The sequence below is a fragment of the Toxotes jaculatrix genome, chromosome 16, assembly GCF_017976425.1.
Source record: "Toxotes jaculatrix isolate fToxJac2 chromosome 16, fToxJac2.pri, whole genome shotgun sequence".
Taxonomy (NCBI): Eukaryota; Metazoa; Chordata; class Actinopteri; family Toxotidae; genus Toxotes; species Toxotes jaculatrix.
Genome location: NC_054409.1, coordinates 7,350,264 through 7,372,169, shown reverse-complemented (window position 1 = coordinate 7,372,169; position 21,906 = coordinate 7,350,264). Strand labels below are relative to the sequence as shown.

General features: G+C 40.6%; 1 protein-coding gene across 3 annotated transcripts; it reads left to right on the top strand.

Annotated features, from left to right (window-relative positions):
• Nucleotides 1-7,473: 7,473 nt before the first annotated feature.
• Nucleotides 7,474-20,406, top strand: LOC121195814 (cell wall protein DAN4-like). Of its 3 annotated transcripts, none has more exons than XM_041059479.1 (7): nt 7,474-7,579; nt 10,244-10,916; nt 11,136-11,245; nt 11,324-11,524; nt 17,096-17,374; nt 18,237-18,309; nt 19,665-20,406. In XM_041059479.1, the coding sequence occupies exons 1-7, from the start codon at nt 7,549-7,551 to the stop codon at nt 19,720-19,722; spliced, it is 1,425 nt and encodes a 474-aa protein (XP_040915413.1). In that variant the 5' UTR covers nt 7,474-7,548; the 3' UTR covers nt 19,723-20,406. The 3 variants fall into 3 exon arrangements, with proteins under 3 accessions (XP_040915413.1, XP_040915412.1, XP_040915411.1); XM_041059478.1 differs by having other exon boundaries at nt 10,244-11,003; XM_041059477.1 differs by having other exon boundaries at nt 10,244-11,245.
• Nucleotides 20,407-21,906: the final 1,500 nt, after the last annotated feature.

The window sequence follows — 21,906 nt, the reverse complement described above, 5'->3', positions numbered from 1 at the left end:
TGGAAAAGGTGGAACCAATTAGGGTGGGGCAGACAATCACAAATGGAGGGAAACTAGACAAAGACAGGAAGTAGAACAAGACAAGATACACTAGGGACAAGGTTTACAAAATAAAACAGGAAACTACTAACAAAACTTAAGAAACTAAACAAGAGTCCAAAAAGGTGCTGTAAAGGGTTCAGAAAATATCCCCCTGGTCATGACAGTAGGAGTGTCTATCGATATATTATTATTTTGACTTCTTCTATGTCAAAATTAAATTTTCTGTGTATCAGGTCTCTTTGGATCTCTTTGGGTCTACAGTCATCCACTAAAAGTGAAAAGTCCAGTGATTAGAAAACATTTTTTTCTGAATTACCACTAGCATAAGTGACTTGGAAGTATATGTATTTGTCTTTGTATGTATTGTTACAAATTCCCTAGTCCTGTTTTATTTAGTACTGGTGCATGCTGGATGCCTTTGTTTGAGTCTTTAGGACCCCTGCACATGCACGAAAAAATAGTCACTCATGCAGGTAATTCCTGCAAAGTTTGGTATGTGTTCATGAAGAAGTAAGTTGCACTGTTTACTTTTAGTTTATTGTTATTGTTGTTGTTTCAGTCTGTTGCTCAGGGTCCAGCTTTCAGATTAGACCAGATTGACAGTGACAATTTAGAGTCTCCAATCAACAAAAGACGCATGTCTTTGGAGTGTGGGAGGAAACTGGAGCACCCGGAGAAAATCTGCACAGACATGAAGAGAACATGCAAACTCCACACAGCTGCACCAGTTGTTCATAAGCCCCAGCTTTGCCTATTTCTAATGCAAGTGTTTATTAAGTACATAGCAATGAACTTAGGAAGAACTGGTGCAACGCAATCCAGGGCAACAATTCAAACCTAGTCTTCTGCTGAATCTACAGCTCTGCTGTTGTTCTCGGGCTGAAGTCAGCAGGAGAACAACAGGAACACCTGCAGAAAGTATCGAGAGAATAAACAATGAGCCTGTGTTTGATGTCTCACTGAAAACGACTGAATGTGAAACCAAAGAGAGCGACAGCAGTGACACCTGCTGCAGGTTCAGCAGGGTCAGGTTGAGGAAGCCAAGAACAAACCAGGCTTTAAGATTTAGGAAAGGAGCAGAGAGGGGGAGGGGGGGGTCACCATTTTTCAACATCAGACAAGACACATATGTTCACTGTAACCAGTTTTTGTAAACTGAACAGTTATTAGTGTAATTATTGTTCTCTCTGTAACCGGGTAAAATGGTTCTGGAGGCGGTACATGACAATGGGAACTCAGTTTGTGTCAAACTTGCAAAAATACCAGTAGAAAACATTTCAGACACATCACACACTATACACATCAGAAAGTGTGGTCCAATACTACAGCAAACACTGATTCAGCAGCTGCTGTTGTGCCAGTGCTGTTTATAGCACAACCAAACAAATTCACATTTTAATAAATAACCTGATTAACAATATTTACAACTCCAATCCGATTTCATGCTGCACATGATGCGAGTAGATGTCCACACAACAGCAGGGTATAGTAAGAGGAGTTTGTAATCATGGCTGCTTCTTCTTGCTCCAGCACTCCCTTCATTAAAAAAAAAATGGATGTTTTGTCTTGTTTTGTAGACATATTTTTGATGAATGATCACAGCCGCTGTTAATCACAGTGCCAAATACAATGTGTTTTCTGTAACTGCGTCGCAATACAAGCTATCCCGTGTTTCACCAGCTGAAAGCTTTTGATCTGGTGGTAGGAAATGTCGGGGCTGCATTAGCAGTAACTGGATATAGCTGTGTTACTGAGGGCGAGTGAGCAGTAAACAGTGAGGGAGATTTTACTCTAGATTACATGCGTGCACCGTTTCCTGTGAATCTTCCTCATCATGCATGTGAAGGAAATTTGAATCCGACGCCACGATGGCAGACTCCCGCCACTAACAATTAAAATTACTACACAGTAATTGCAGAATGTAATAACACTGAACAACTGTTGCTGGAAAAATGCTGAACATAAATGATATCAAAAACGGGGCTTGATTTGAGCAATTATACATGATCTGCTATCTTTTTTTGTAATTCTAAAATAATTTCAACCGTCTCCCATCACATGGACTGCAATGAAGTTATTAATTCCTTCTTTATCATATTCTGTACCCTCAGCTAAATGAGACAGATATGTCCTGAAGTGCTCAAGTCCATGTAAGTATAGACAAAAGCCCATGCTTCTTCTGTCAGGAGAGTGTGAAATTTCTGAAGGCGTTCAGATGGTGCAAGACTATAGAAAAAAAAGGTGATTACCTATCATGACATACTTTATTCACTGGGGGGGAAAAAAGCCTAATCTTCATCATTTCAAACGCCACAGTTCCTGCCTGTCACAGATCCCTGCTTATTTGTGCCTTCCAGTTATTTCTGCAGTGGAAAACAGACTGCAGCGCCCGCTGCCACCATCTGCCAGTCTGCACTGACCTGACATGGGTTAGCAGGCTTTCACATTATGGAGCAGCTCACATGACCTATCTACGTCCATGAGGAGAAAAACAAAACAAGGAAGACTACTGGAGCAGTCAACTGAAACCTCCTCTAAACGTTTTCATAGACAAACTTCCTACACTAACATAAGTGTCTCTCTTAGGGAAGGAATCAAACTTGCATTTAAGGAAGTCATTGTGATTTGTGTGAGAACAGAGAAAGTAAAGGTGTTTGGGGGGTGTGCTTATACAGTATTCAAATCTCTGGGGAGAAAAAATGTCACTCATTTAAAAAGTACCCATTAAAGGTAATTGAGTTGGACTGATATGACAATACGGGACTTTAATTAAACATAAGACACCTCTGATAAAGATAATGATATTCAGATGCAATTTCAGAGCTACAGATAAAATAAGATTTTCATTAGCATAATAAAAGTTAAATTAATGAACATGCAGCACAAATTCAAACTGTGTGTACTTTAAACACAAAATTCAAGGTCAAGGGTAGAGAAAGCTGGTAAAAGTAGCCAGGAACAAGCATTTGTAATGTGTATTATTAACCCTTTACTTTAAATGAATGTCAGAAGAGTAAAAAAAAAAAAAATGTGCATCAAAGCCTCCCAGAACCCAACAAAACATTTTTAAATTCTGTGTTTAGTTAAAACTGGTCTACAGCCATAGTGGTGCTGACGTTAGCATGCTAACATGATCACAGTGACAATGCTAACATGCTAGTGGTCAGAAGATATATGTTTGGCATGTTCACAGTCAGAGTTTAACATGTTATTGTGCTAACATATGCTGAGTAAGATAAAACACAAAGCACCAAGGTACAGCTGAGGCTGATGGGAATGTCATTAGTTCGGCAGGTATTTGGTTATAAACCTAAGAGTTGAACAAATTAAAAATATGACCTGATAATGATGCTAGATGAAAAATCAGGGGCTCACCAAGGCTATTACCGTGTGTCTGTACCAGATTTTAAATCAACTTATCCAGTTGTTCAGACATTTCACTCCAAACCATGTGGACTATATAATATGTACACATATTGTTTTTAAGTTTTACGTATTTGTTTTTTATTAACAGAGTTTTAAAACTGTTTTACGCTATGCTTTATCTTATTTCAGTTATATTCAGCTTCAGTTATATTTGGCACAATGGTTAATTGTGCTTGAGTATTATTGTTGATTGAGGTGCTGTGTAACTCATCACAACCTACTTTTTTGACTGTGATTAGCAATGTCAGAAAGAGCAAAACTCTTCAGAAATGTGCCTTCGCTTTCTCAAATCGGTATCTTCTCCCAGCAGCTGTGCATTGATCATTATCATCGACCCCAATCTTCACCAAGACCTTTGGGACTTCATCAGAACAAAGAGTGAAACAGAATTTCGTTGTCTGGTTTCGGTTTGGCTGGCAAGACCAAAAGGTGCCCAGATGATCCAATATGTCGTTTTATCTGACTGTGTCCAGGCTGCATCAATCATCACATTCCTCCCATCAATATAAATGCAAATCATAAAGTCTGGTAAGGCTGTGTGGATTATGACTTTGCAGTAGACTGTGCACAATGATGCGGTGAAATGTCACTGGTTCGTTAAGTTCGGGCGATTGCCGAGACAGCGAGCGTAAGGGGGTGAGCTGACTCGTCTGTACACTGTAAAGAGCAACATTATTGCAGGGCCTTTCTAAGATGTACAGAGCTGGGTAGCAGCTGTATGATGTGTCAGATCAGTTACAGTGAGGTAAACCTGCATAATACTGTGCACAACTGTGCAACCTTTTGTCATTTCATTCACTATTTATATCACCTGAAATTTTAGATTATTTCCTATCTTGGTTCGTAATTTCCTTGACTTTCTTTACTTGTTGATTTGATTCCTGTTGTTAAGATAAGATTATTTGTGACCTATTGTAGGTTTCACGCAAATTCAAAATCAATCATTAGGAATTCAAGAGGAGAAAACAGGGGAGGAGTTTTACAGAGGGAGAATGTTTGTGTGCATAATGAAGAGCACAACTTGAATGATTAATAACTGAAAATGTCCACTGCATATATTCAGGAGTCCCTTTGGTCAGATTACATATTACAAATTAATATTTCACAACATGACCGGGCTTTGGATAAGTTCCCTTGTGATGCACACACAACCTTACTCAACTAAGAGCAGATTGTGCATGAGTTATTTTCATGTCCTGACTCTAACCATAACTGCTACTAACTTGATAGACTACTAACCCCGACCTAAACCTAAACATACCCCAACTTTAAACCAAGACTTCACACTAGACTTTTAGACAGTTTTAGATTTTAGAGCCCCAAGTATGTGCCTATGTAAAATGTGTGTCCTCGCAGCATGAGTAATAAGAGTACACATACAAACACACAAACACCCGGATAGCTCTTTTCTGCACTTAGTCTAGTGGTGGCTTCACTCCAGCCCAATCAACCAGTCCATTTAAATTGCAGACCTTTCTCCACTCCAAGGATAATTACCCCCATTATTCTATTGATGAAGTGGCACCTGAAAAATCCCTTTAATGTTTTACACTCTTTGTGTTTTGCAGCAGTAACACGCCTCCTGTGTTGCATAAAGCAAGAAGTTCTTTTTTTAAAAAAAAGGTCGTAATGACTGTGTGGGCACTGGTTCAAACTCCAGAAAAACCAAAGGTCCACCTGTGTCAAACTACAGGAAAGGAATGCTAAAGTCCACCTGCTGCCTCACTCAGCCTTTAAAATATGAAAGTTATATAGTACAAAACATAGAAAGAAAGATAAGGTAATTTTTCAAATATTAGATTCATGCCAGACCCTCATTCACTGCCCTTTCCCACAGAGGTTTCAGTGGCATGGCAGCCGTCCTCATTTGTTTTGCAAACTAACTCAGGGCTATCAGCAGCCAGGGCGATTAATTAGGCAATTGGTTGAGAGCAGGGGGAGTTTGTCACAGAGAGGTCACCGCATGAGGTGTCCGTTTTTCTCATCTCCCACTGAGGTGTATGTAAACCTGTCACTGCTGGTCTTTGTCAGTGAAAAGAAAACTGATCCACAGCAGAAATGTCTTCAAATCGCATTTCAGGATTTATTGATGCTGGTTCAACTTCTCATTTCTGAGAAAATGGAAACAGAAGTTTTGATTGTAGGAGACCTATTTTCAGACACTGGACACAGGGCTTCATGTCCTGCGTCCTGCATAGGGTTAAATTTGGGACCGAGAATACAGTACTTGATCCCAACCTTTGAGTTTCACTTTTGTCTTCTCAATCTACAATCAGCTTTCTGTTGGCTGGAAAAGGCGTTCACTCATGTTATCCTATCTCTACACTCAGACTAATGCTACACCTTCTTTTCAGGTCTGGGCCAAATTTCAGTTTCATTCTGACACTTTGGGCAAAATAAGCACCCACCCCAACATCTCACTGCTTGCTTGATCATTTTTGAGCTAATTTAAAAAAAATAAATAGATTAAAAAAATAAATAAATAATAATTACACTTGAGGGCTTCACATGATCCTTCAATACAGGATTCCCGATGACTCAGAACTGTCTGTCTGGTGTCTCTGTTCCTTTGTGTTGGTTATTTTTTTAAGTTTGGATCCTGTCTTATTTTAAAATCACTAACTCATTGTCAAGCAAGCTGACCCCAGGAGACGTAGACGTAAATGTAGATGCAAGTGAGGGAAGAGAAGAGAGCTCCATGCTAGACTAACAGTTCACGCTGGCCAACTACCGATGCCCAGTCTCTTGCTGGCTAACGTGCGGTCCCTGGAAAACAAACTGGACGAGCTAAGAGCCAGGATCACAACACAACGGGAAATAAGAGAGTGCTGTGCTATAATTTTCCCCGAGACCTGGCTTTCAAAGTCCCAGGATTAGCCGTTCTGCTACAGACCCACTCCATACACCGAGGAGACCGGACTGCAGCCTCTGGTAAGGCCAAAGGGGCTGTTTGCGTGTTTATTAACAGGTCACGGCGTGGAGACATACAGACTGTTCATAAGCATTGCTTGCCAGATGTGGAGTTTTTACTGCTGAAATGCATAGTCAGGTATGCCACATGCTGCGTGCTCAGTCCATTGCATTTAGATCAGGCAATGAGACGGAGTACAAAGCTATGAAGGAAAGCCATTACAGCAGCCAGGAGGCAGTACAGAGAGAAACTGGAGAGCTTCTACTCTACTGCTGACTCCGGATGCGGCAAGGTCTTTTTGTAATGTTCTTTAAACTTTGCACATATTATCACTGCTTGTCAAAGATGGAGTCAATTTGTATTGGAGGTCAGAGGTCAAAGGTCAAGGCCATTGTGATCTTGTGTAAGTTTTGGAAGATTTGTGGAGCCATACCACCGCCATGCGGTACTTCTAGTTGTATTAAAGATCAGTCTTCGGCCTTTCACTCCCTGTATTGTTTCTGAGTCGAGTATTTGAGTCCTTTGTCTGAGCCGAGTTTGACAACCAGGGGCCTCTGCACGATGTCATGACTTGCCAGAGGAGCTCAAGACCAGTTGTTTAAAGTCAAACATCAAATAATGTCACAATCTGTAATAACTGAGAAGTCACTGAGACTAAACTCTGTCATTAGCCACTGTAGGTTGTTTTTGGGAAACTTGGACACTTTGAAAGGAAAGCACACATGTAAAAAGCATCCCTTTGCTTGCTAATGCAATGTTCTTGAGGGACAGGAAAGATCCACATTGGATCACAAAGTTGTGTTTTGTTTTTTTTTGGTCAATAAAAATGTTCTGGCTGCGAGCCATAGACAACTTGTGGAAGCCTTTCTGATCTTTTGTTGAAGGCCAAATTAACCCACCTTCAGTTTGTCTTTGCACAGGTCTGAGGTCCAAGTTTTTACATTTTCACTTTTTAGTTAAACTTTCTGCTCCTGGCAAAAAAGGCATCCTTAATGCCAGTACAACATGACATGATAAGGTCTCCTCGATCATTTGGCCTCATCCCTAGTCTTTTATAATCAGTCACATGCAGTCACAATCAGTCAGACACAGTACAGCTATCCACAGGAAGCAGAGAGCACAAAGCTACATGAAGTCTACAATTTGGGGAAATATACAGGCATACAGCGATGAGAGTCAGGCTGCAAACTCTACTGGCATGTAAGTATACTCTGACATCCACCCACACCTGTATGTTGTTTCAGGTGGTGCTGAGCCTAGAAATCATGTTTTTATTCTTTAAAATGACAGAAAACTGCTTGGATCTTCTGCTGATCTGCTGAGTTTTGTAGTTTCTTAAAACATCCCAGATTTATGTATTCACACCTTTCAGTATTATACAAAGACAGTGTAACTGTGGTGACAGTGGATTTGTAGAGAAAAATGTAAAATGGTGGACAAAGTGTGTGAATACAGAGAGAATCAGTCAGAAAACTGTGACCTGAAATCTGATATTTGCAAAGAAAATTCTTTACAATGAGGCAAAATGATCACTTAGATCCAGAATAGTTCGTCACTTTATGGTAGATCACCTCTTATGTAGTAGTGACTCAAGAAAATGTTGAAAATAGAAGGTTAAATGCTTTAATATATGATCTAATTCTTCTAGGTCTTATCAATAATAATAACAGTGGATGGTCAATTGAAATTACTCGTTGTTTACAGTTCAGTCTGATTTGTTTTAGGATTAATTTCTGTTAAACTTTAATTTCAATTTTTGTCATTCAGCTTCACGGAATTTCAGTGTGGATTTATACAGCACACAACAGGCAGTTTAATTTTAGTTGACAGTATTCCAGGAAACAGAGAGCTATCTCTGAGTTACAGTCACAGCACTCTCACTCAAGTTTAACACTCTTAGTTTAACAGTAGCAAATACATAATATACTTCTTTGGTGTTTCAATTGCAATAGATTTTAATATTAAGCTGTTCATGTAAAAATGTGTTGAAATATCACTTTAAAACACTTAAGTTTTTGTTGCCACAAATTAATGTATTTATAAAATGGATACTTCATTTCATATATATATATATATACACACACACACACTTATACACACTTAAACAAACATACATACTGACATATAAACAATATATTTTTTAATACTTTTAAAATGTTTATACTTTTAGTGTATTTTGGCATTCTTAAATTCTTGATGCAACATGATGAAAACTATATGTTTAAATAATGTTAAAAATACAACTACATAGAATTAGCGAGCTGCAATGGAGTAAGACGCGCTAGTCTGAGCTCCTGCAGAACCTCGTTTAATAATATAATTAACGACATCTACATGCAAAAATAACCCCCAAAATGTGGTAATTGTATAACCAACATCACTTGGCGAGGCCAACGGGTTATAAAACCGATGCTGATGGCATCAAATCTCCGAAAATACAGATACAAAGGTCAGTCCAGCACAAGGCCTAAAACCTCCTTGGCTAAAAGTCCAGACAAATCCGACCTAGCCTCAACTACACCTGAAGTAAACACCAGAATTAGGGCCCTATGACTGACTGACTTGACACACAATGACTTGGGATAACACACTAGATCACTGGACAAGAGACAAGACATGAGACAAGACGAACTGATCAGAACACAGGGAAACAACGAGACTTAAATACACAAGGCAAGGGGCAACAGGTGAAACCAATTAGGGCAGGGCAGACAATCACAAATGGAGGGAAACAAGACAAAGACAGGAAGTAGAATAAGAGAAGATACACACGGGCCATGATTTCAAAATAAAACAGGAACTATGAACAAAGCAACAAACTAAACAAGGATATATATCAGATGGAACAAATAACATACTCCCTGAGACTTCAAAAGGACATTTTCATTAAAAGGTGGAGCCCTGCCATGAGTATACTATCATAATGAGGGACCCCTGTATACATTGTGAATCAAATGCATACTATTGGCTCCTCCCAATACTGCAGGTCCAGCATCTAAAAAAGACACAACAAGCAATTGTATTATTCCTAGAAATTAAACCATAACTGAACATACATTCATCTGACACTGACATATATATATGTATTTTATTTTTATGAATTTTTATACTAAAGAAGGTGCAGTTACTGCACACCTATAATCCATGTGGAGGAGAAAAAGCAATAGTACAAAACAGAAAATGGAATCTCACACACCATCAACACTCATGGCGAATTGATCAAAGTGCCAAAGTGCCAAGCATTTATCATGGATTAAGACCATTTGTGCAGAACTCTGCAGGAGATGATTTTTTTTTATTTTTATTGATCTTCCTGTACATTCAATTTCTACTGTTCTGTTGAACCCACAGCAGGACATACCACAGATCCATCTGTCCCATCATCGTTTTCATCAACACCATCGTTATCCTCAAGTGCACCATAAAAATCTTGTCCCTTCTCATCAACTTTTGTTAGCACTGTCAACTCCCAGTCTACACCTGTCTCTGTAACTGAAAATCGCTCAGTCCTCATCTATGCAACCCGCCCTAGCACCTGCTGATGAGACAACTACAGCTTCAGCTCAGGCCTCCAACAACGCTGGTGCCACCTCTACGGTTTCTACTCGATCAAAAGAGTTAAAACAACAAAGTTATTACAGTTCATCCTGAAAGTGTGTACAAAATTTCATAGCAATCCATCCAGTAGCACATTACATGTTTAAATTACATCATGTCCAAAATAACAGATGAGCTAAGAGATGAGACAAACATTCTTAAATGAAACAAAGGACGACTTGATCAGACAAGAATGACTGTTGTATGCTCTCACATGTGTTGAAACACTTTGACAAGTAACAAAACAATGTTTGTCTTGAATTACAGGTCTACTGCTGAGCGGTGCAGTAACATCACAGAGCTCCACCACACCGGTGATGAGCCTAGTGACACTGAGCTCAACACCCACCAGCTCCATGCCCACACATGGGATTTCATCAAGTACCCAACCTGCCACGTCAACTGCTACTATCCCCCATCTAAATCCAAACAGTACATCTCCATCCACCAGCCATACATCTTTCTCCACTGCAGTTACACAAACCCCAGCGTCAGCCAACAATACAAACTCAACAACTTCATTCTCCCCCTCAACCCCATCACCTGACACTGATCAGACCCCAAATGTGACCCATGTGACGAGCACCACCAACAGCACCTCCCCTACAACCACCATCACCAGCAACAGCACCTCCCCTACAATCACCGGCAACAGCACCTCCCCTACAACCACCGGCAACAGCACCTCCCCTACAACCACCGGCAACAGTACCTCCCCTACAACCACCGGCAACAGCACCTCCCCTACAACCACCGGCAACAGCACCTCCCCTACAACCACCGGCAACAGCACCTCCCCTACAATCACCGGCAACAGCACCTCTCCTACAACCACCGGCAACAGCACCTCCCCTACAATCACCGGCAACAGCACCTCCCCTACAATCACCGGCAACAGCACCTCCCCTACAACCACCGGCAACAGTACCTCACCTACAACCACCAGCAACAGTACGTTCCCTGCAACCACCATCACCAGCAACAGCACCTCCCCTACAATCACCAGCAACAGTACCTCACCTACAACCACCAGCAACAGTACGTTCCCTGCAACCACCATCATCAGCAACAGTACCTCACCTACAACCACCATCACCAGCGACACTACCTCACCGACAACCACCATCACCAACAACTGTACCTCATCTACAACCACCATCACCAGCAACAGTACCTCACCTATCACCACCATCACTACCATTTCTCCCAATATAGCCCACACCACCGCACTGGATCAGGAGGGACACAAGTCCAAAGTTCTGAGCTCAGGTACACAACACCAAAAATATTAATTTTTCGTTTGTACTTCGTTCTTCCCCCTAACCCCATCATCTACATCTGAAACAGATCAGACCCCAAAGGTGGCTGTTATGACAAGGGACAAGAGCATAAGAGCCGTAACCATCAACAACAGCAGCCTCAGCACCATCCAAATCCACAGTACCATCAAAGCCATCCAGACTACCAGTGCACCCACCACCTCTCCCAGTATAACCCACATGACCGCGCTGGATCAGGAGGGACATAAGTCCAAAGCTCTGAGCTCAGGTACACAACACTAAAATTATTATTTTTTGTTTTGTTCTGGTTTTTTAATAGTTGCTACAGTAAAAGCGTAAACGCAATGTAAATTTTTTGTGGGACGAGTTTATGCACAAACTACTAATTTTTTTTAACTCAGTTAAGCTTTATTTTATGCTGAGACAGTATCACTGCTTACAAGTTTTATTTTTATGCTGAAATAAATCTGTTTATTGGAACAAGACCCAGGGTCTACAGTCAAACCAGCAGCTCTGTGTGGCCTCAGTGGAACTGCTGTGCTTTGCGCTTAATGCTCACATCAGCAAGTTCATATGCTCACAATTTCAAAGCAAACAAACTGATGTTTAGCTGGTATGTTTACCATGTTCAGCATCTTAGTTTAGCATGTCAGGATATGTTACAAGCTAACATTTGCTAATTAGCACTAAACAGATGGGACTATCATTAGTTTTGCAGGTATCCGGTCATACATTGAGTACATATTCAAGTTTACACCAGATGATGGTACTGGATGAAAAGTCAGGAGATAAAATTTACTTCAGTTCAACAATGAAAAATGTCAACCAGTTAGTGGCATTAGAGAAAAAGTCAGGGGATCACAAAAATAGTTATGATACATCATCTAGGAACCATGAGTGACTATACAAAATTTTATGTCTGAACATAATTTTATGGCAGTCAATCAGTCTCAGCCAAAGTGGTGAAAGTGACAAACCCAAAGACTGACATTGTCATCCCTAGAGCCATGACACCAGCATGACTGATAATGAAGACAGGCAGGAGCAGGATTAATATAGAAAACACTAGGAAACGAAAGACCAGGCTCCTTTTTGGCATAAAGCAGTGAAGCAGGTTATTGATTCATTTATACTTTTCCTTATTGGGTTTCACGGACTCATAGATGCCATCCTTATCTATTTTTATCAATCTCTTTGCTGGTTGAGAAGCTCCGGGCCACTTTTTAAATGTATGTGCTGCTCTCTGCTGGCATGGATTAAAAATTACAGCTAAAACATTACTCATCCATGGTTTAATTAGTCACATAGTGTAAGGACTGAAGGAAAATAAAACACAACTAGAAGTACTGCATGGCAGCGGTATGCCTCCACGTGGTTGGGTGCCTGTTTGTAGCAGATGTAGAGGTAGAGGTTATGGCTGTTTTGTAGTGATAATGGCAATGTTTAGGTAGGTTAATGTTAGGTGTTCACAAGCAAAACTTACACAAGATCACAGTGGCCTTGAACTTTGACCTCTGACCTCCAATACATATTGACTCCATCTTTGACAAGCAGTGATAATGTACAAGGGCTAAAGAACATTAGTCAGCAGAGTAGAAGCTGTCCAGTTTCTCTCTGTACTGCCTCCTGGCTGCTGTAATGGCTTTCCTCAGTCCATACTTCATAGCTTTGTACTCTGTCTCATTGCCTGATCTAAATGCAATGGACTGAGCACACAGCATGTAGCATACCTGACTGTTTATCCAGGGCTTCTGGTTGTGGAACTTCCTGACTTGTATGATGGGCACAATGTTGTCAACACAAGTGCTAATGTACCCAGTCACATACTCAGCGTAATCCTGTATGCTGACGGAAGAGTCCTCCAGAGTGGCTGCTGCTTTAAACACATCTCAGTCTGTGCAGCCCTGTATGTACCACGTATGTTGCTGTAGACATGATCCAGTGTGTTTCTTTCATGAGTGGGGATGTCCGCGTGTTGATAATATTTAGGGAATACAGTCCATAGATTGCGCTGGTTAAAGTTGCCAGCGGCGATAAATAAACAGCGTTAGGATGAGCCATCTGTAACGTGCTGCTGACACCGTGGAGTTGGCTCACAGGGGGATGTAAACGACATTTCAGCAGAAAAAAACTTCAGTTTGTTTTCCAGGTCCAGCACGTTAGCTAGCAAGATGCTGGGCAGTGGAGGTCGGTTAGCTCAAGCTGTTAGCCTAGCATGGAACCTTCTCTTATCTCGCTTGCGTCTACGTTTGCGACGCGCTCTCCTAGAGTCTGCTCGCTCAATCACCGTCAGGCCTGTGTGAGTTGCAAGGGGGGAGTTGTAGGTTTCAGCAGTGACGATCACTTCCGCGTTCAAAAAGCTGCAGTTCCTCGGCTGCCGCTGGGGGCTGGCTCCAGAAGTGAGCAATTCTCCATTGACCCCCATGTTAAAATAGCCAACTTTACAGCCTAAAAAAACATATTTACAGCCTGGTACATTTTTTGTTTTTGGTCTCTATTGATAGTTTCCACCTCCGTGAACACTGTGAGGGGGGTGAATTTTTTTGTACCACAACCGTTTTAGTGTTATTTAGGCTTAATAAATTGGGGCGTGGTTACGTTGAGTGACAGTCCGTAGACAGGCACTGAAAGTTAGCTCATTGCTAAAGCATCGGCTGGGCTAGGCGGCTACATCCAGAGGCCTACGGCTACCTCCAGCGGTTGACAGGAGTTGCAGTGTCCGTGTTTGTTTACCAATGTTCGGATAGGTTTTTGTGACAGTATGGCTTGTTGTAGTGTGGACTGTACTAACCGACCGTCGAAGGAGTCTGTGTTGCAGTTTTTTCGGTAAGTAAATTTCTCAGTATTTTACCTGGATGTTGGCACTAATTAGTACCGGCATATTTTGCCGCTGGCTTATGACTTAATTGCCGATTTATGGTCGCTGCTGATACAGATAGAGGACCGGAGCGGATAATGTTAGGAACGCTGCTGCGGTGTGTTCCGTGCTCTCAAAGTCCGTTTATTGCGGCAATACGAGGCTACGACTTTATTTCGTCTAATTTTTCTGTTTAAAAAGTCCGACATTGCATGGACAGAGCAGCTCCGTCATTCAGCGGCTGCTGTTGTTTGTGTGCTGCTGTAACTGTAAATGGATAGGGGATGGAGGCAGCAGCGAAAGCCGGTAAATATTAAATATTAAACATTAAACATTTTAATATATTATCATCATCATTATTTTTTATCGTTCACTCATTATATATCATTAATAATAATGGCAACAATAACAATAATAATAATAATAATGTTTTAACTTTTTAATATATTTTATTAATATGAAATAATAATGATTGTTTCACAGTTAAATAACAGGCTAGAAACAAATCCCCCCCCCACAACTCCACCAAACCCTGCAGCTCCATCTAAAACCTCTCTATCTGAAACAGTCATGTTTAAAACACAGCAGCAACATTATGATCTCTGTTGTATGTTCTGTGTCGCGGTTACACGGGGTCGAGCTAGTCGGGTCGGACTCGGGGACTGGATGTAGCTGCGTATAGCTGCCGCTTAGCTTGTTAGCCTAGCTGATTAGCTGATTAGCTTTAGGCTAGCTCGGTTGGTCCGAGCTAAGTGGCCGGATTCTCGGCCGGCTGACCCCGGCTGACCCGTAGAGTAACCGCCTCTTCGCCAAATATGGAAAGTACACTCCCACTAAAATCCAAGATGGCGCAGCTCAAATGCCCATGGTTTGGTCACAAAAACGACTCCCCGAAACCAATGGGTGACGTCACGGGTGCTACGTCCATGTCTTATACAGTCTATGGTGAGTTGGCGATATCCAGCAGCGCCTGCCTGTTGTATGTTAGCAGTGCATGGCATTTGTGCACTGCAGAAAGCACACAAAAAAAGCCGGCATTCGAGAGCAGCGTGATCAAACACGTCCACCACAGAGGGTGCCATGTTGCCATAACACATTCTGAAGCACAACATTTGCATTAAGGTCACAGTGGACCTTTGACCTCTGACCTCCACGATCTAATCAGTTCATCCTTGAGTCACAATTAACATTTGTGCAAAGTTTGGAGACAATCCCTCAAAGGTTTCTTAAGATATTGCATTGCCAAGCAAAACCTAAAAACAGTCACAGAGACCTTGACCTTTGACCTCAAGCAAGTGGAAGGACAGACGAAAGACTGAAACCATAATGCCTCCGGCCTTGGCTATCGCCGGCGCAGCGGTATAAAAAAAAAAAGGACTAAGAAAATACTACAGCGCACTAAAACAATACAGCTTAGTTCATTTGGGCACAGCCACACAATGGACAAACCAGGTTACCCCACAGAAAGAACTTTATTCATTCCCATACATTTCATTTATTAAAACAAAACTATTTGGAAAAACATAACTGTAATAGTTTAGAACAATAGTTTAATTCTGTTCTCTCCATACAGTTGTACAGAACATTGTACAGGCACCTACAGGAATATTAGTGATACCATACTGAATACTGTCAAGCACAATAAGCTCACTGTTAATTTAAAATACAACAGAACTTATATTAAACCCAACTTATATTAACTTATTACCTATTTATCTTCCTGTGATCTTTGGTTTTAAACTCTTCATTACAACATGTTCCTGCTGTGACGCGGCCGCCCTGGGAGCTTTTCAATATGACTCAGTCATCATGTAGCCTCGCCCCCAGGCTCTTACAATCAGTCACCTACAGTCACTGGCAGCCACACACACTGCAACTGTCCACAGAGTTTACAGAGCACAGAGCTGCAGCTACACAAGTGTTTGCGGAGATATCTTCAGTAGAAGGAATACAGTGATGAGGGTCAGCCTGTTAAGTCTGATAACATGTAAGTAAACTGACATCAGTTTATGCTGTTTTATGTCCTGATGAGTCCTTTCTATCTCTGTTTGTGTGAAATTACTTCCTTTATGTGTAAATGTTGTCAAGAGAATCCCAGGGACGCTCACACCTCAGCATTGATATATTATTGATATATATTGATATATATATGAAAAACTGGTTTAAAGATGGTGATCAAAAGATCAAAAGTTAATTATCAGTTAAAAAAAAAAAAAAAAAAAATCACAGGCTGGCTCTCCCTGATGGATGTGACAGTTACACAGCAGAATGCAGCTTTTGAGAGAGAGAGAGAGAGAGAGAGAGAGAAATAGAGACAGGCCTAAAATGTCGTATTTGATTTTTAGGTACATGAGACATTTCTGATTGTGTTGGTGACAACAAAACACAAGTCTCTTAAGTCTTCTATTAGTTCTGACAGTGATCAAAATGAAAGTGATCAGAAACTGGTCTTGAAGCTGTCTTTAAAAGTCCAGCACCTGAAGCACCCTGACAGACTACACAGGGCTGACTTTATTCTTTAATTTTCCTATTGTCAACAAATCCCTGAAGAGATCAAAACCAAAAATGTGTTAGTTTGTCAACCAGAATGTTCTGACTTCCTTTTTCTGCTTTAACCCCAAGCCCACTGCTTCGTACAGAAAAGGCAAATCTTTAAAAACAGCTCACAAATGGATTCATTTTTTGAACGACAGCAGTATCAGTCCATCGATGGCTCTTGTCTTTCTGTGGGATTTGTTTACTTTACTAAAATACTGAATAATCACCAGTCAAAAGTACATTTTAGACTTTAAACATTATATATGTACACTATGTGACTGCTAAACATCGGCACTGATATTGCTAACATCCGCCACTGTTCCAAGAAGGCTGCAGGTTCCACTCAATTGCTAGCGTAGCCCTTTTTGTTACTGGCAATGAAGCTATTTAGCTCCTGTTATATGTGCTGAAACACTTTGACAAGTAACAAAACAATGTTTGCAGGTCTACTGCTGAGCCATGCAGTAACATCACAGAGCCCCACCACAGAGTTACCAGTGTTAACTTCACTGAGCCCAGCACCCAACAATTCCCAATCAAGGATCCAACCTGGCACGTCAGCTGCACCTGGCACCCATCTAAACCCCAGGGGTGGTACAACTCCATCCACCTACCACCTACACACCATAAAAGCCATCCAGGCTGCCAGTGCACCCAACACCACCTCTCCCAGGACAATCCATGGCACTGCATTGGATCACAGCTCAGGGTACCTGAGCCCAGGTACACAACACCAAAATTACTATTTTTTATTTTGTCTTCTTTTAATAGTTGCTCCATTCAATATTTTATTGAATAAACTGAAAAAACTGCGACGCGTTGGTGTCACTAGGGGGAAATTCAGAGGATCACTAAAGCCATTACAATTCAGCCTTTCGGGTCCTTAAACAGTATATATGTTGCAAATTTCATTGGCAATCTGTCCAATACTTGAAAAGATATTTCACGCTCAACCTCAAATGTCAACCACATGGCAGTATTAGAGGAAAAGTAAGAGGATTGCCAAAATCACTACAATTCATCATATGGGAACCATGAATGTCTGTACAGTGTAAGTTTCATGGCAATCCATCTATTACTTGTTGGGATGTTCACCAACCCACTGTGTCTAACTATATTTTTCAACTGCATGCTGTGTTTTATGTGTCAAAGTCTTTCTGGAAGTGCTGCCTTGTTTTGAAACTGGATGGGACTTTTGGTTGTTCAATATGTTGGTTGGGCTGTCGACCACAATGACCCAGACCCTAAGAAAGAATTTTCCAATTTACACGTTTCTGTCTGCCTGGTGATTGGTCGACCGAACGTGCTGTTACTCTTCCCCACTAACTGAACACAGTCTAGTGAAAAAGTAATTAACTAGGCAAAACTACAAAGTTGGCTGGTTAGTTATCAAAAAGAAGAGATATGTGACTCCTGATGATTCCAAAAGTAAACAAGAAAAGGAGGAAATGACACTGGAGACAAAGAAGGAAATGGAGGAAGAAATTTTAGAAGGAAAAACCATGGACAGGTCATTAAAAATACTTTTAAGCAACACTGGATTTATTGCATCTTTCGTTTTCTCTGTCTCTCTCTCTCTCTACAGGAAATATTGTAACCATCATTTTTGTGTTCATTGAAATTGTCATCATAATTGGGCTGTTCTTCCTCAAGACCCGGTAAGTCAAACAAATTTCCTACAAGTTATATCAGCATGCAGCTGTTACTGTGCTGAAGCTCAAGTGTTGACATTTTGTGGAAAACATTATATCATATTTATTATTTATGTATAGAACTAACAGCAAAAGAACAGTTATAAATGGGTCCCTGATCTAAACCTCACAGACAGTAACATTTGACTGAATCCTTTAAAGGCTTTTTTTTTTTTTTTTTTTTTGTCTTTATCTGAAATTTCTACTTCCACCCAAATACAATAAAGATTAATGGACTTTCATTGCTGAAGCTGATAGCACTGAAAATTTAAAACAGTGTCATAAACAGTGTCCCTGTGACTCTGTAGCACACACCCTGAACAGGCCTCATAGGGACTGCCCTTCATACAGTAAATTTAATTTTACAAATGAAAAATGCTTGTATGCCCCAAACATCAGTTCTTCAATGATCTTCATTTCCTCTTATTCTTTCTAAATAAGTCCACTGTTATTAATTATTGTCAGAGAGTGTGTTTGAGTGATTCCTATCATAATGGTAAACTGAAGTAAATTTAGAGGACTGACCCTTTAATGTCACAGCATCACAACCCAGATGAGTAAACTAAAAGTCTTTTAATAAACCAAAATCACTGGAAGAGTCCAGGGCCAGGGAACAAAACTTAAACAACTAAGAATCATCCACACAGGAGAAAAAAGACACATGAACAAAACTGAACAAAAACACAATAGCCCTTACCTGAAAACAAAGGAAACCAAAGTAAGTCCATGAGGGGGAAAACGCAAGGCACAGGTACAGGAACGAACACGGGGACTTGACAAGGTAGAGGAGGCAAAGCAGAAGCACACACAGGAATCAACACGGGGAACCAACAAAAGGTAAACAAGGACAAGGACACAAGGAAACAACGAGACTTAAATACACAAGGCAAGCGGCAACAGGTGATACCAATTAGGGCGGGGCAGACAATCACAAATGGCGGGAAACTAGACAAACACAGGAAGTAGAACAAGCCAAGATACACAAGGGCTATGACTTCAAAATAAAACAGGAACTACTAACAAAACTTAAGAAACCAGAGTCCAAAAAGGTTCAAAAGTCCACAAAAGAGTTCAAAACGAAACAAAAGGGTTCAGAAAGCAGTCATGTTTTCTGACACTTTAATTTCTTTATTTAAAGAAATAATAATTGAAAACCCAGAAGAACAATAAACTAAACCAAATTAATGTGACATCAAATTCAAATAATGTTCAGTAGATTGTTGGACCTGTTTTTTCATTACTTAAACTATGAAATGATGAGATTTCCATCACAAAACTACATGTTCAGATTTTTGAATTTTCAGTTGTCTGCTTAACTGTAGGCAGCGAGACAAGGCCCAAGGCTTAACGAACACTGAAGTCAATGAAACCCCCTGCTGAAGTGACCCCGTTCAGCTGCGCCGGATCAGCTGATCTTGACAAAGAGACTTCATCAAGGAGAGAACGCATTACACCTTGTTCTCCAACTGCGTCAACTCTGATGCTTTTCCCCTCCAACGTTTGCGTTAGCTTGCTGCAACTGCCAGACGAATGAACAACTTATTGTTTGTCAGCTGTGTTGTTGTAGGACTGCCGTGTCCTATGTTTGTTGAGCGGCGAACAGGGTCTGTTGTTAGCTTATTTGTTTAATTGCACTCAGTGCTTCGTGGCTGCTAACACGTGCTAACATACGCTTTTATACTTCCATAGCCACGTGAGTGTAGCGATAGCATAGTAGCATAACCTAGGTTTGGCCTGACGCCATCTTCTTGCTGGGTACACGTGTCAGACCACACTGTTCCCCTTTTGTTCCTCGCTCTCTCCATTCAAACCTCTCATTTAAGCCAGCCATCTTGAGCTCAGCGATTTGACGTCACTCATATGATTTCTTCCACCATCTTCGCCTCTCTCTTTCTCTCTCTCTCTCTCTCTCTCTCTCCCCCACACACACACATACACCCCACATGTGCCAGTTTGCTTTTGTGCTTGTTGTTTTAGCTGTTTATTACTGATCTTTATTAATCTGAAGTAGTGTTGATTGTGAATTAATATTGCTCTTCATAAATAAATTCTGTTTTAGTTTAAGTGGTCGCTGTTTGTGTTTATTTGTGGATACTGGTGTGACAGTATGGATTTTGACAGCCAGTGCTCGGATTCAGTCCTTCACTGTTCGCTTGATCAGTGTTAATATTTTCCAAATATTGACACCTCTAAGTGAAAACCGAATTGAGACTGTGCTTCCAGTTTGGTTATTGGTCCATGGTAACAGGGTGGTGCTCTGTAATTAACGATATCTGTTCCTATCTGTGCACAACAGGCATTTCGTGTCATATAGGAGTTTGATAAAGTGCAGGTCTGTCTGCCAACAAAGGGAGGGATGCAGTGGAAGAGTTTTTTAATATAGTGTTATTAAGTGTTTGTTAAATGCATGTGTTTACTTACGTATTGATATCCATTATGCTTTCATAGCCGATTGAAAGTTTGACCCCACTGATTAAAGCCATTCTTCGTGGACACAGTGTTAAAAGGATCTTCCCTGGGGATGCCATGGATTGGACTAAGACGCAACAAAGTTTTGGTAGTGAATATATTAGAGCATAATGGAACCAGTTCCTGTCTGAAATGACTATAAAGACAGCTTGAAATGTTTTGTTAATTTTCTTGTCAATTTTTTTTCTCTAAATCGAGTTTATTTTAGGTAATTGTGCTCTAGTTGGCCAAATTAACATTTTACTATCTTTGTGATGTTAACAGTCACCCCAGAGTGCGAACTTTAAAATGTGAAAATGTGATGTTGGAAAAGTATAAAGGAACACAAATATTCCCAAGTGCTAAACAGTACATGTGAGTTTGTTCATGAAGATCCGAAAATTTAATGTGTACAGAGTTTTATTATGAGGCATATTCCATATGACTGTCTATCGATATATTAACTCCTCCTATGTCAAATTTAAAGACATTGTGTATCAGTTAATTATCACTGTTTGCTAAAACTAACTCTTTGGGTCTCCAGTTATCCACTGAAGGTGAAAAGTCTAGTGATTAGTAAACATTTTTCTAAATTACCACTGGCATAAGTGACTGAATTTGAAGTATATGTATTTGTATTGTATAAAGTTAAAGTTTAAAGTTGTACAAGCAACATGAAGGTTAAATTTAAGATTTATTGAAGGCTTAACTCCAGCCCAACAGTGAGCCTTTTAAATATCAATATATATATAACATCAAAGTCCTCATCATCTTCAAAGACTGTCAGTACAAAACATAGAAAGAAAGATGAAGTAATTCCTCAAATATTAGAGATTAATTCATGCCAGACCCTCATTCACTGACCTCTCACAGAAGCTTCAGTGTCATGGCAGCCGTCCTCATTTGTTTTGCAAACTAATTCAGGGCTATCAGCAGCCAGGCCGATTAATTAGGCAATTGGTTGAGAGCAGAAGGAATTTGTCACAGAGAGAAAAACGGACACCTCATGCCGATAGTTACAGCAGGAGGTGTCCGTTTTTCTCATCTCCTACTGAGGTGTATGTAAACCTCTCACTGCTGGTCTTTGTCAGTGAAGACAAAACTGATCCACAGCAG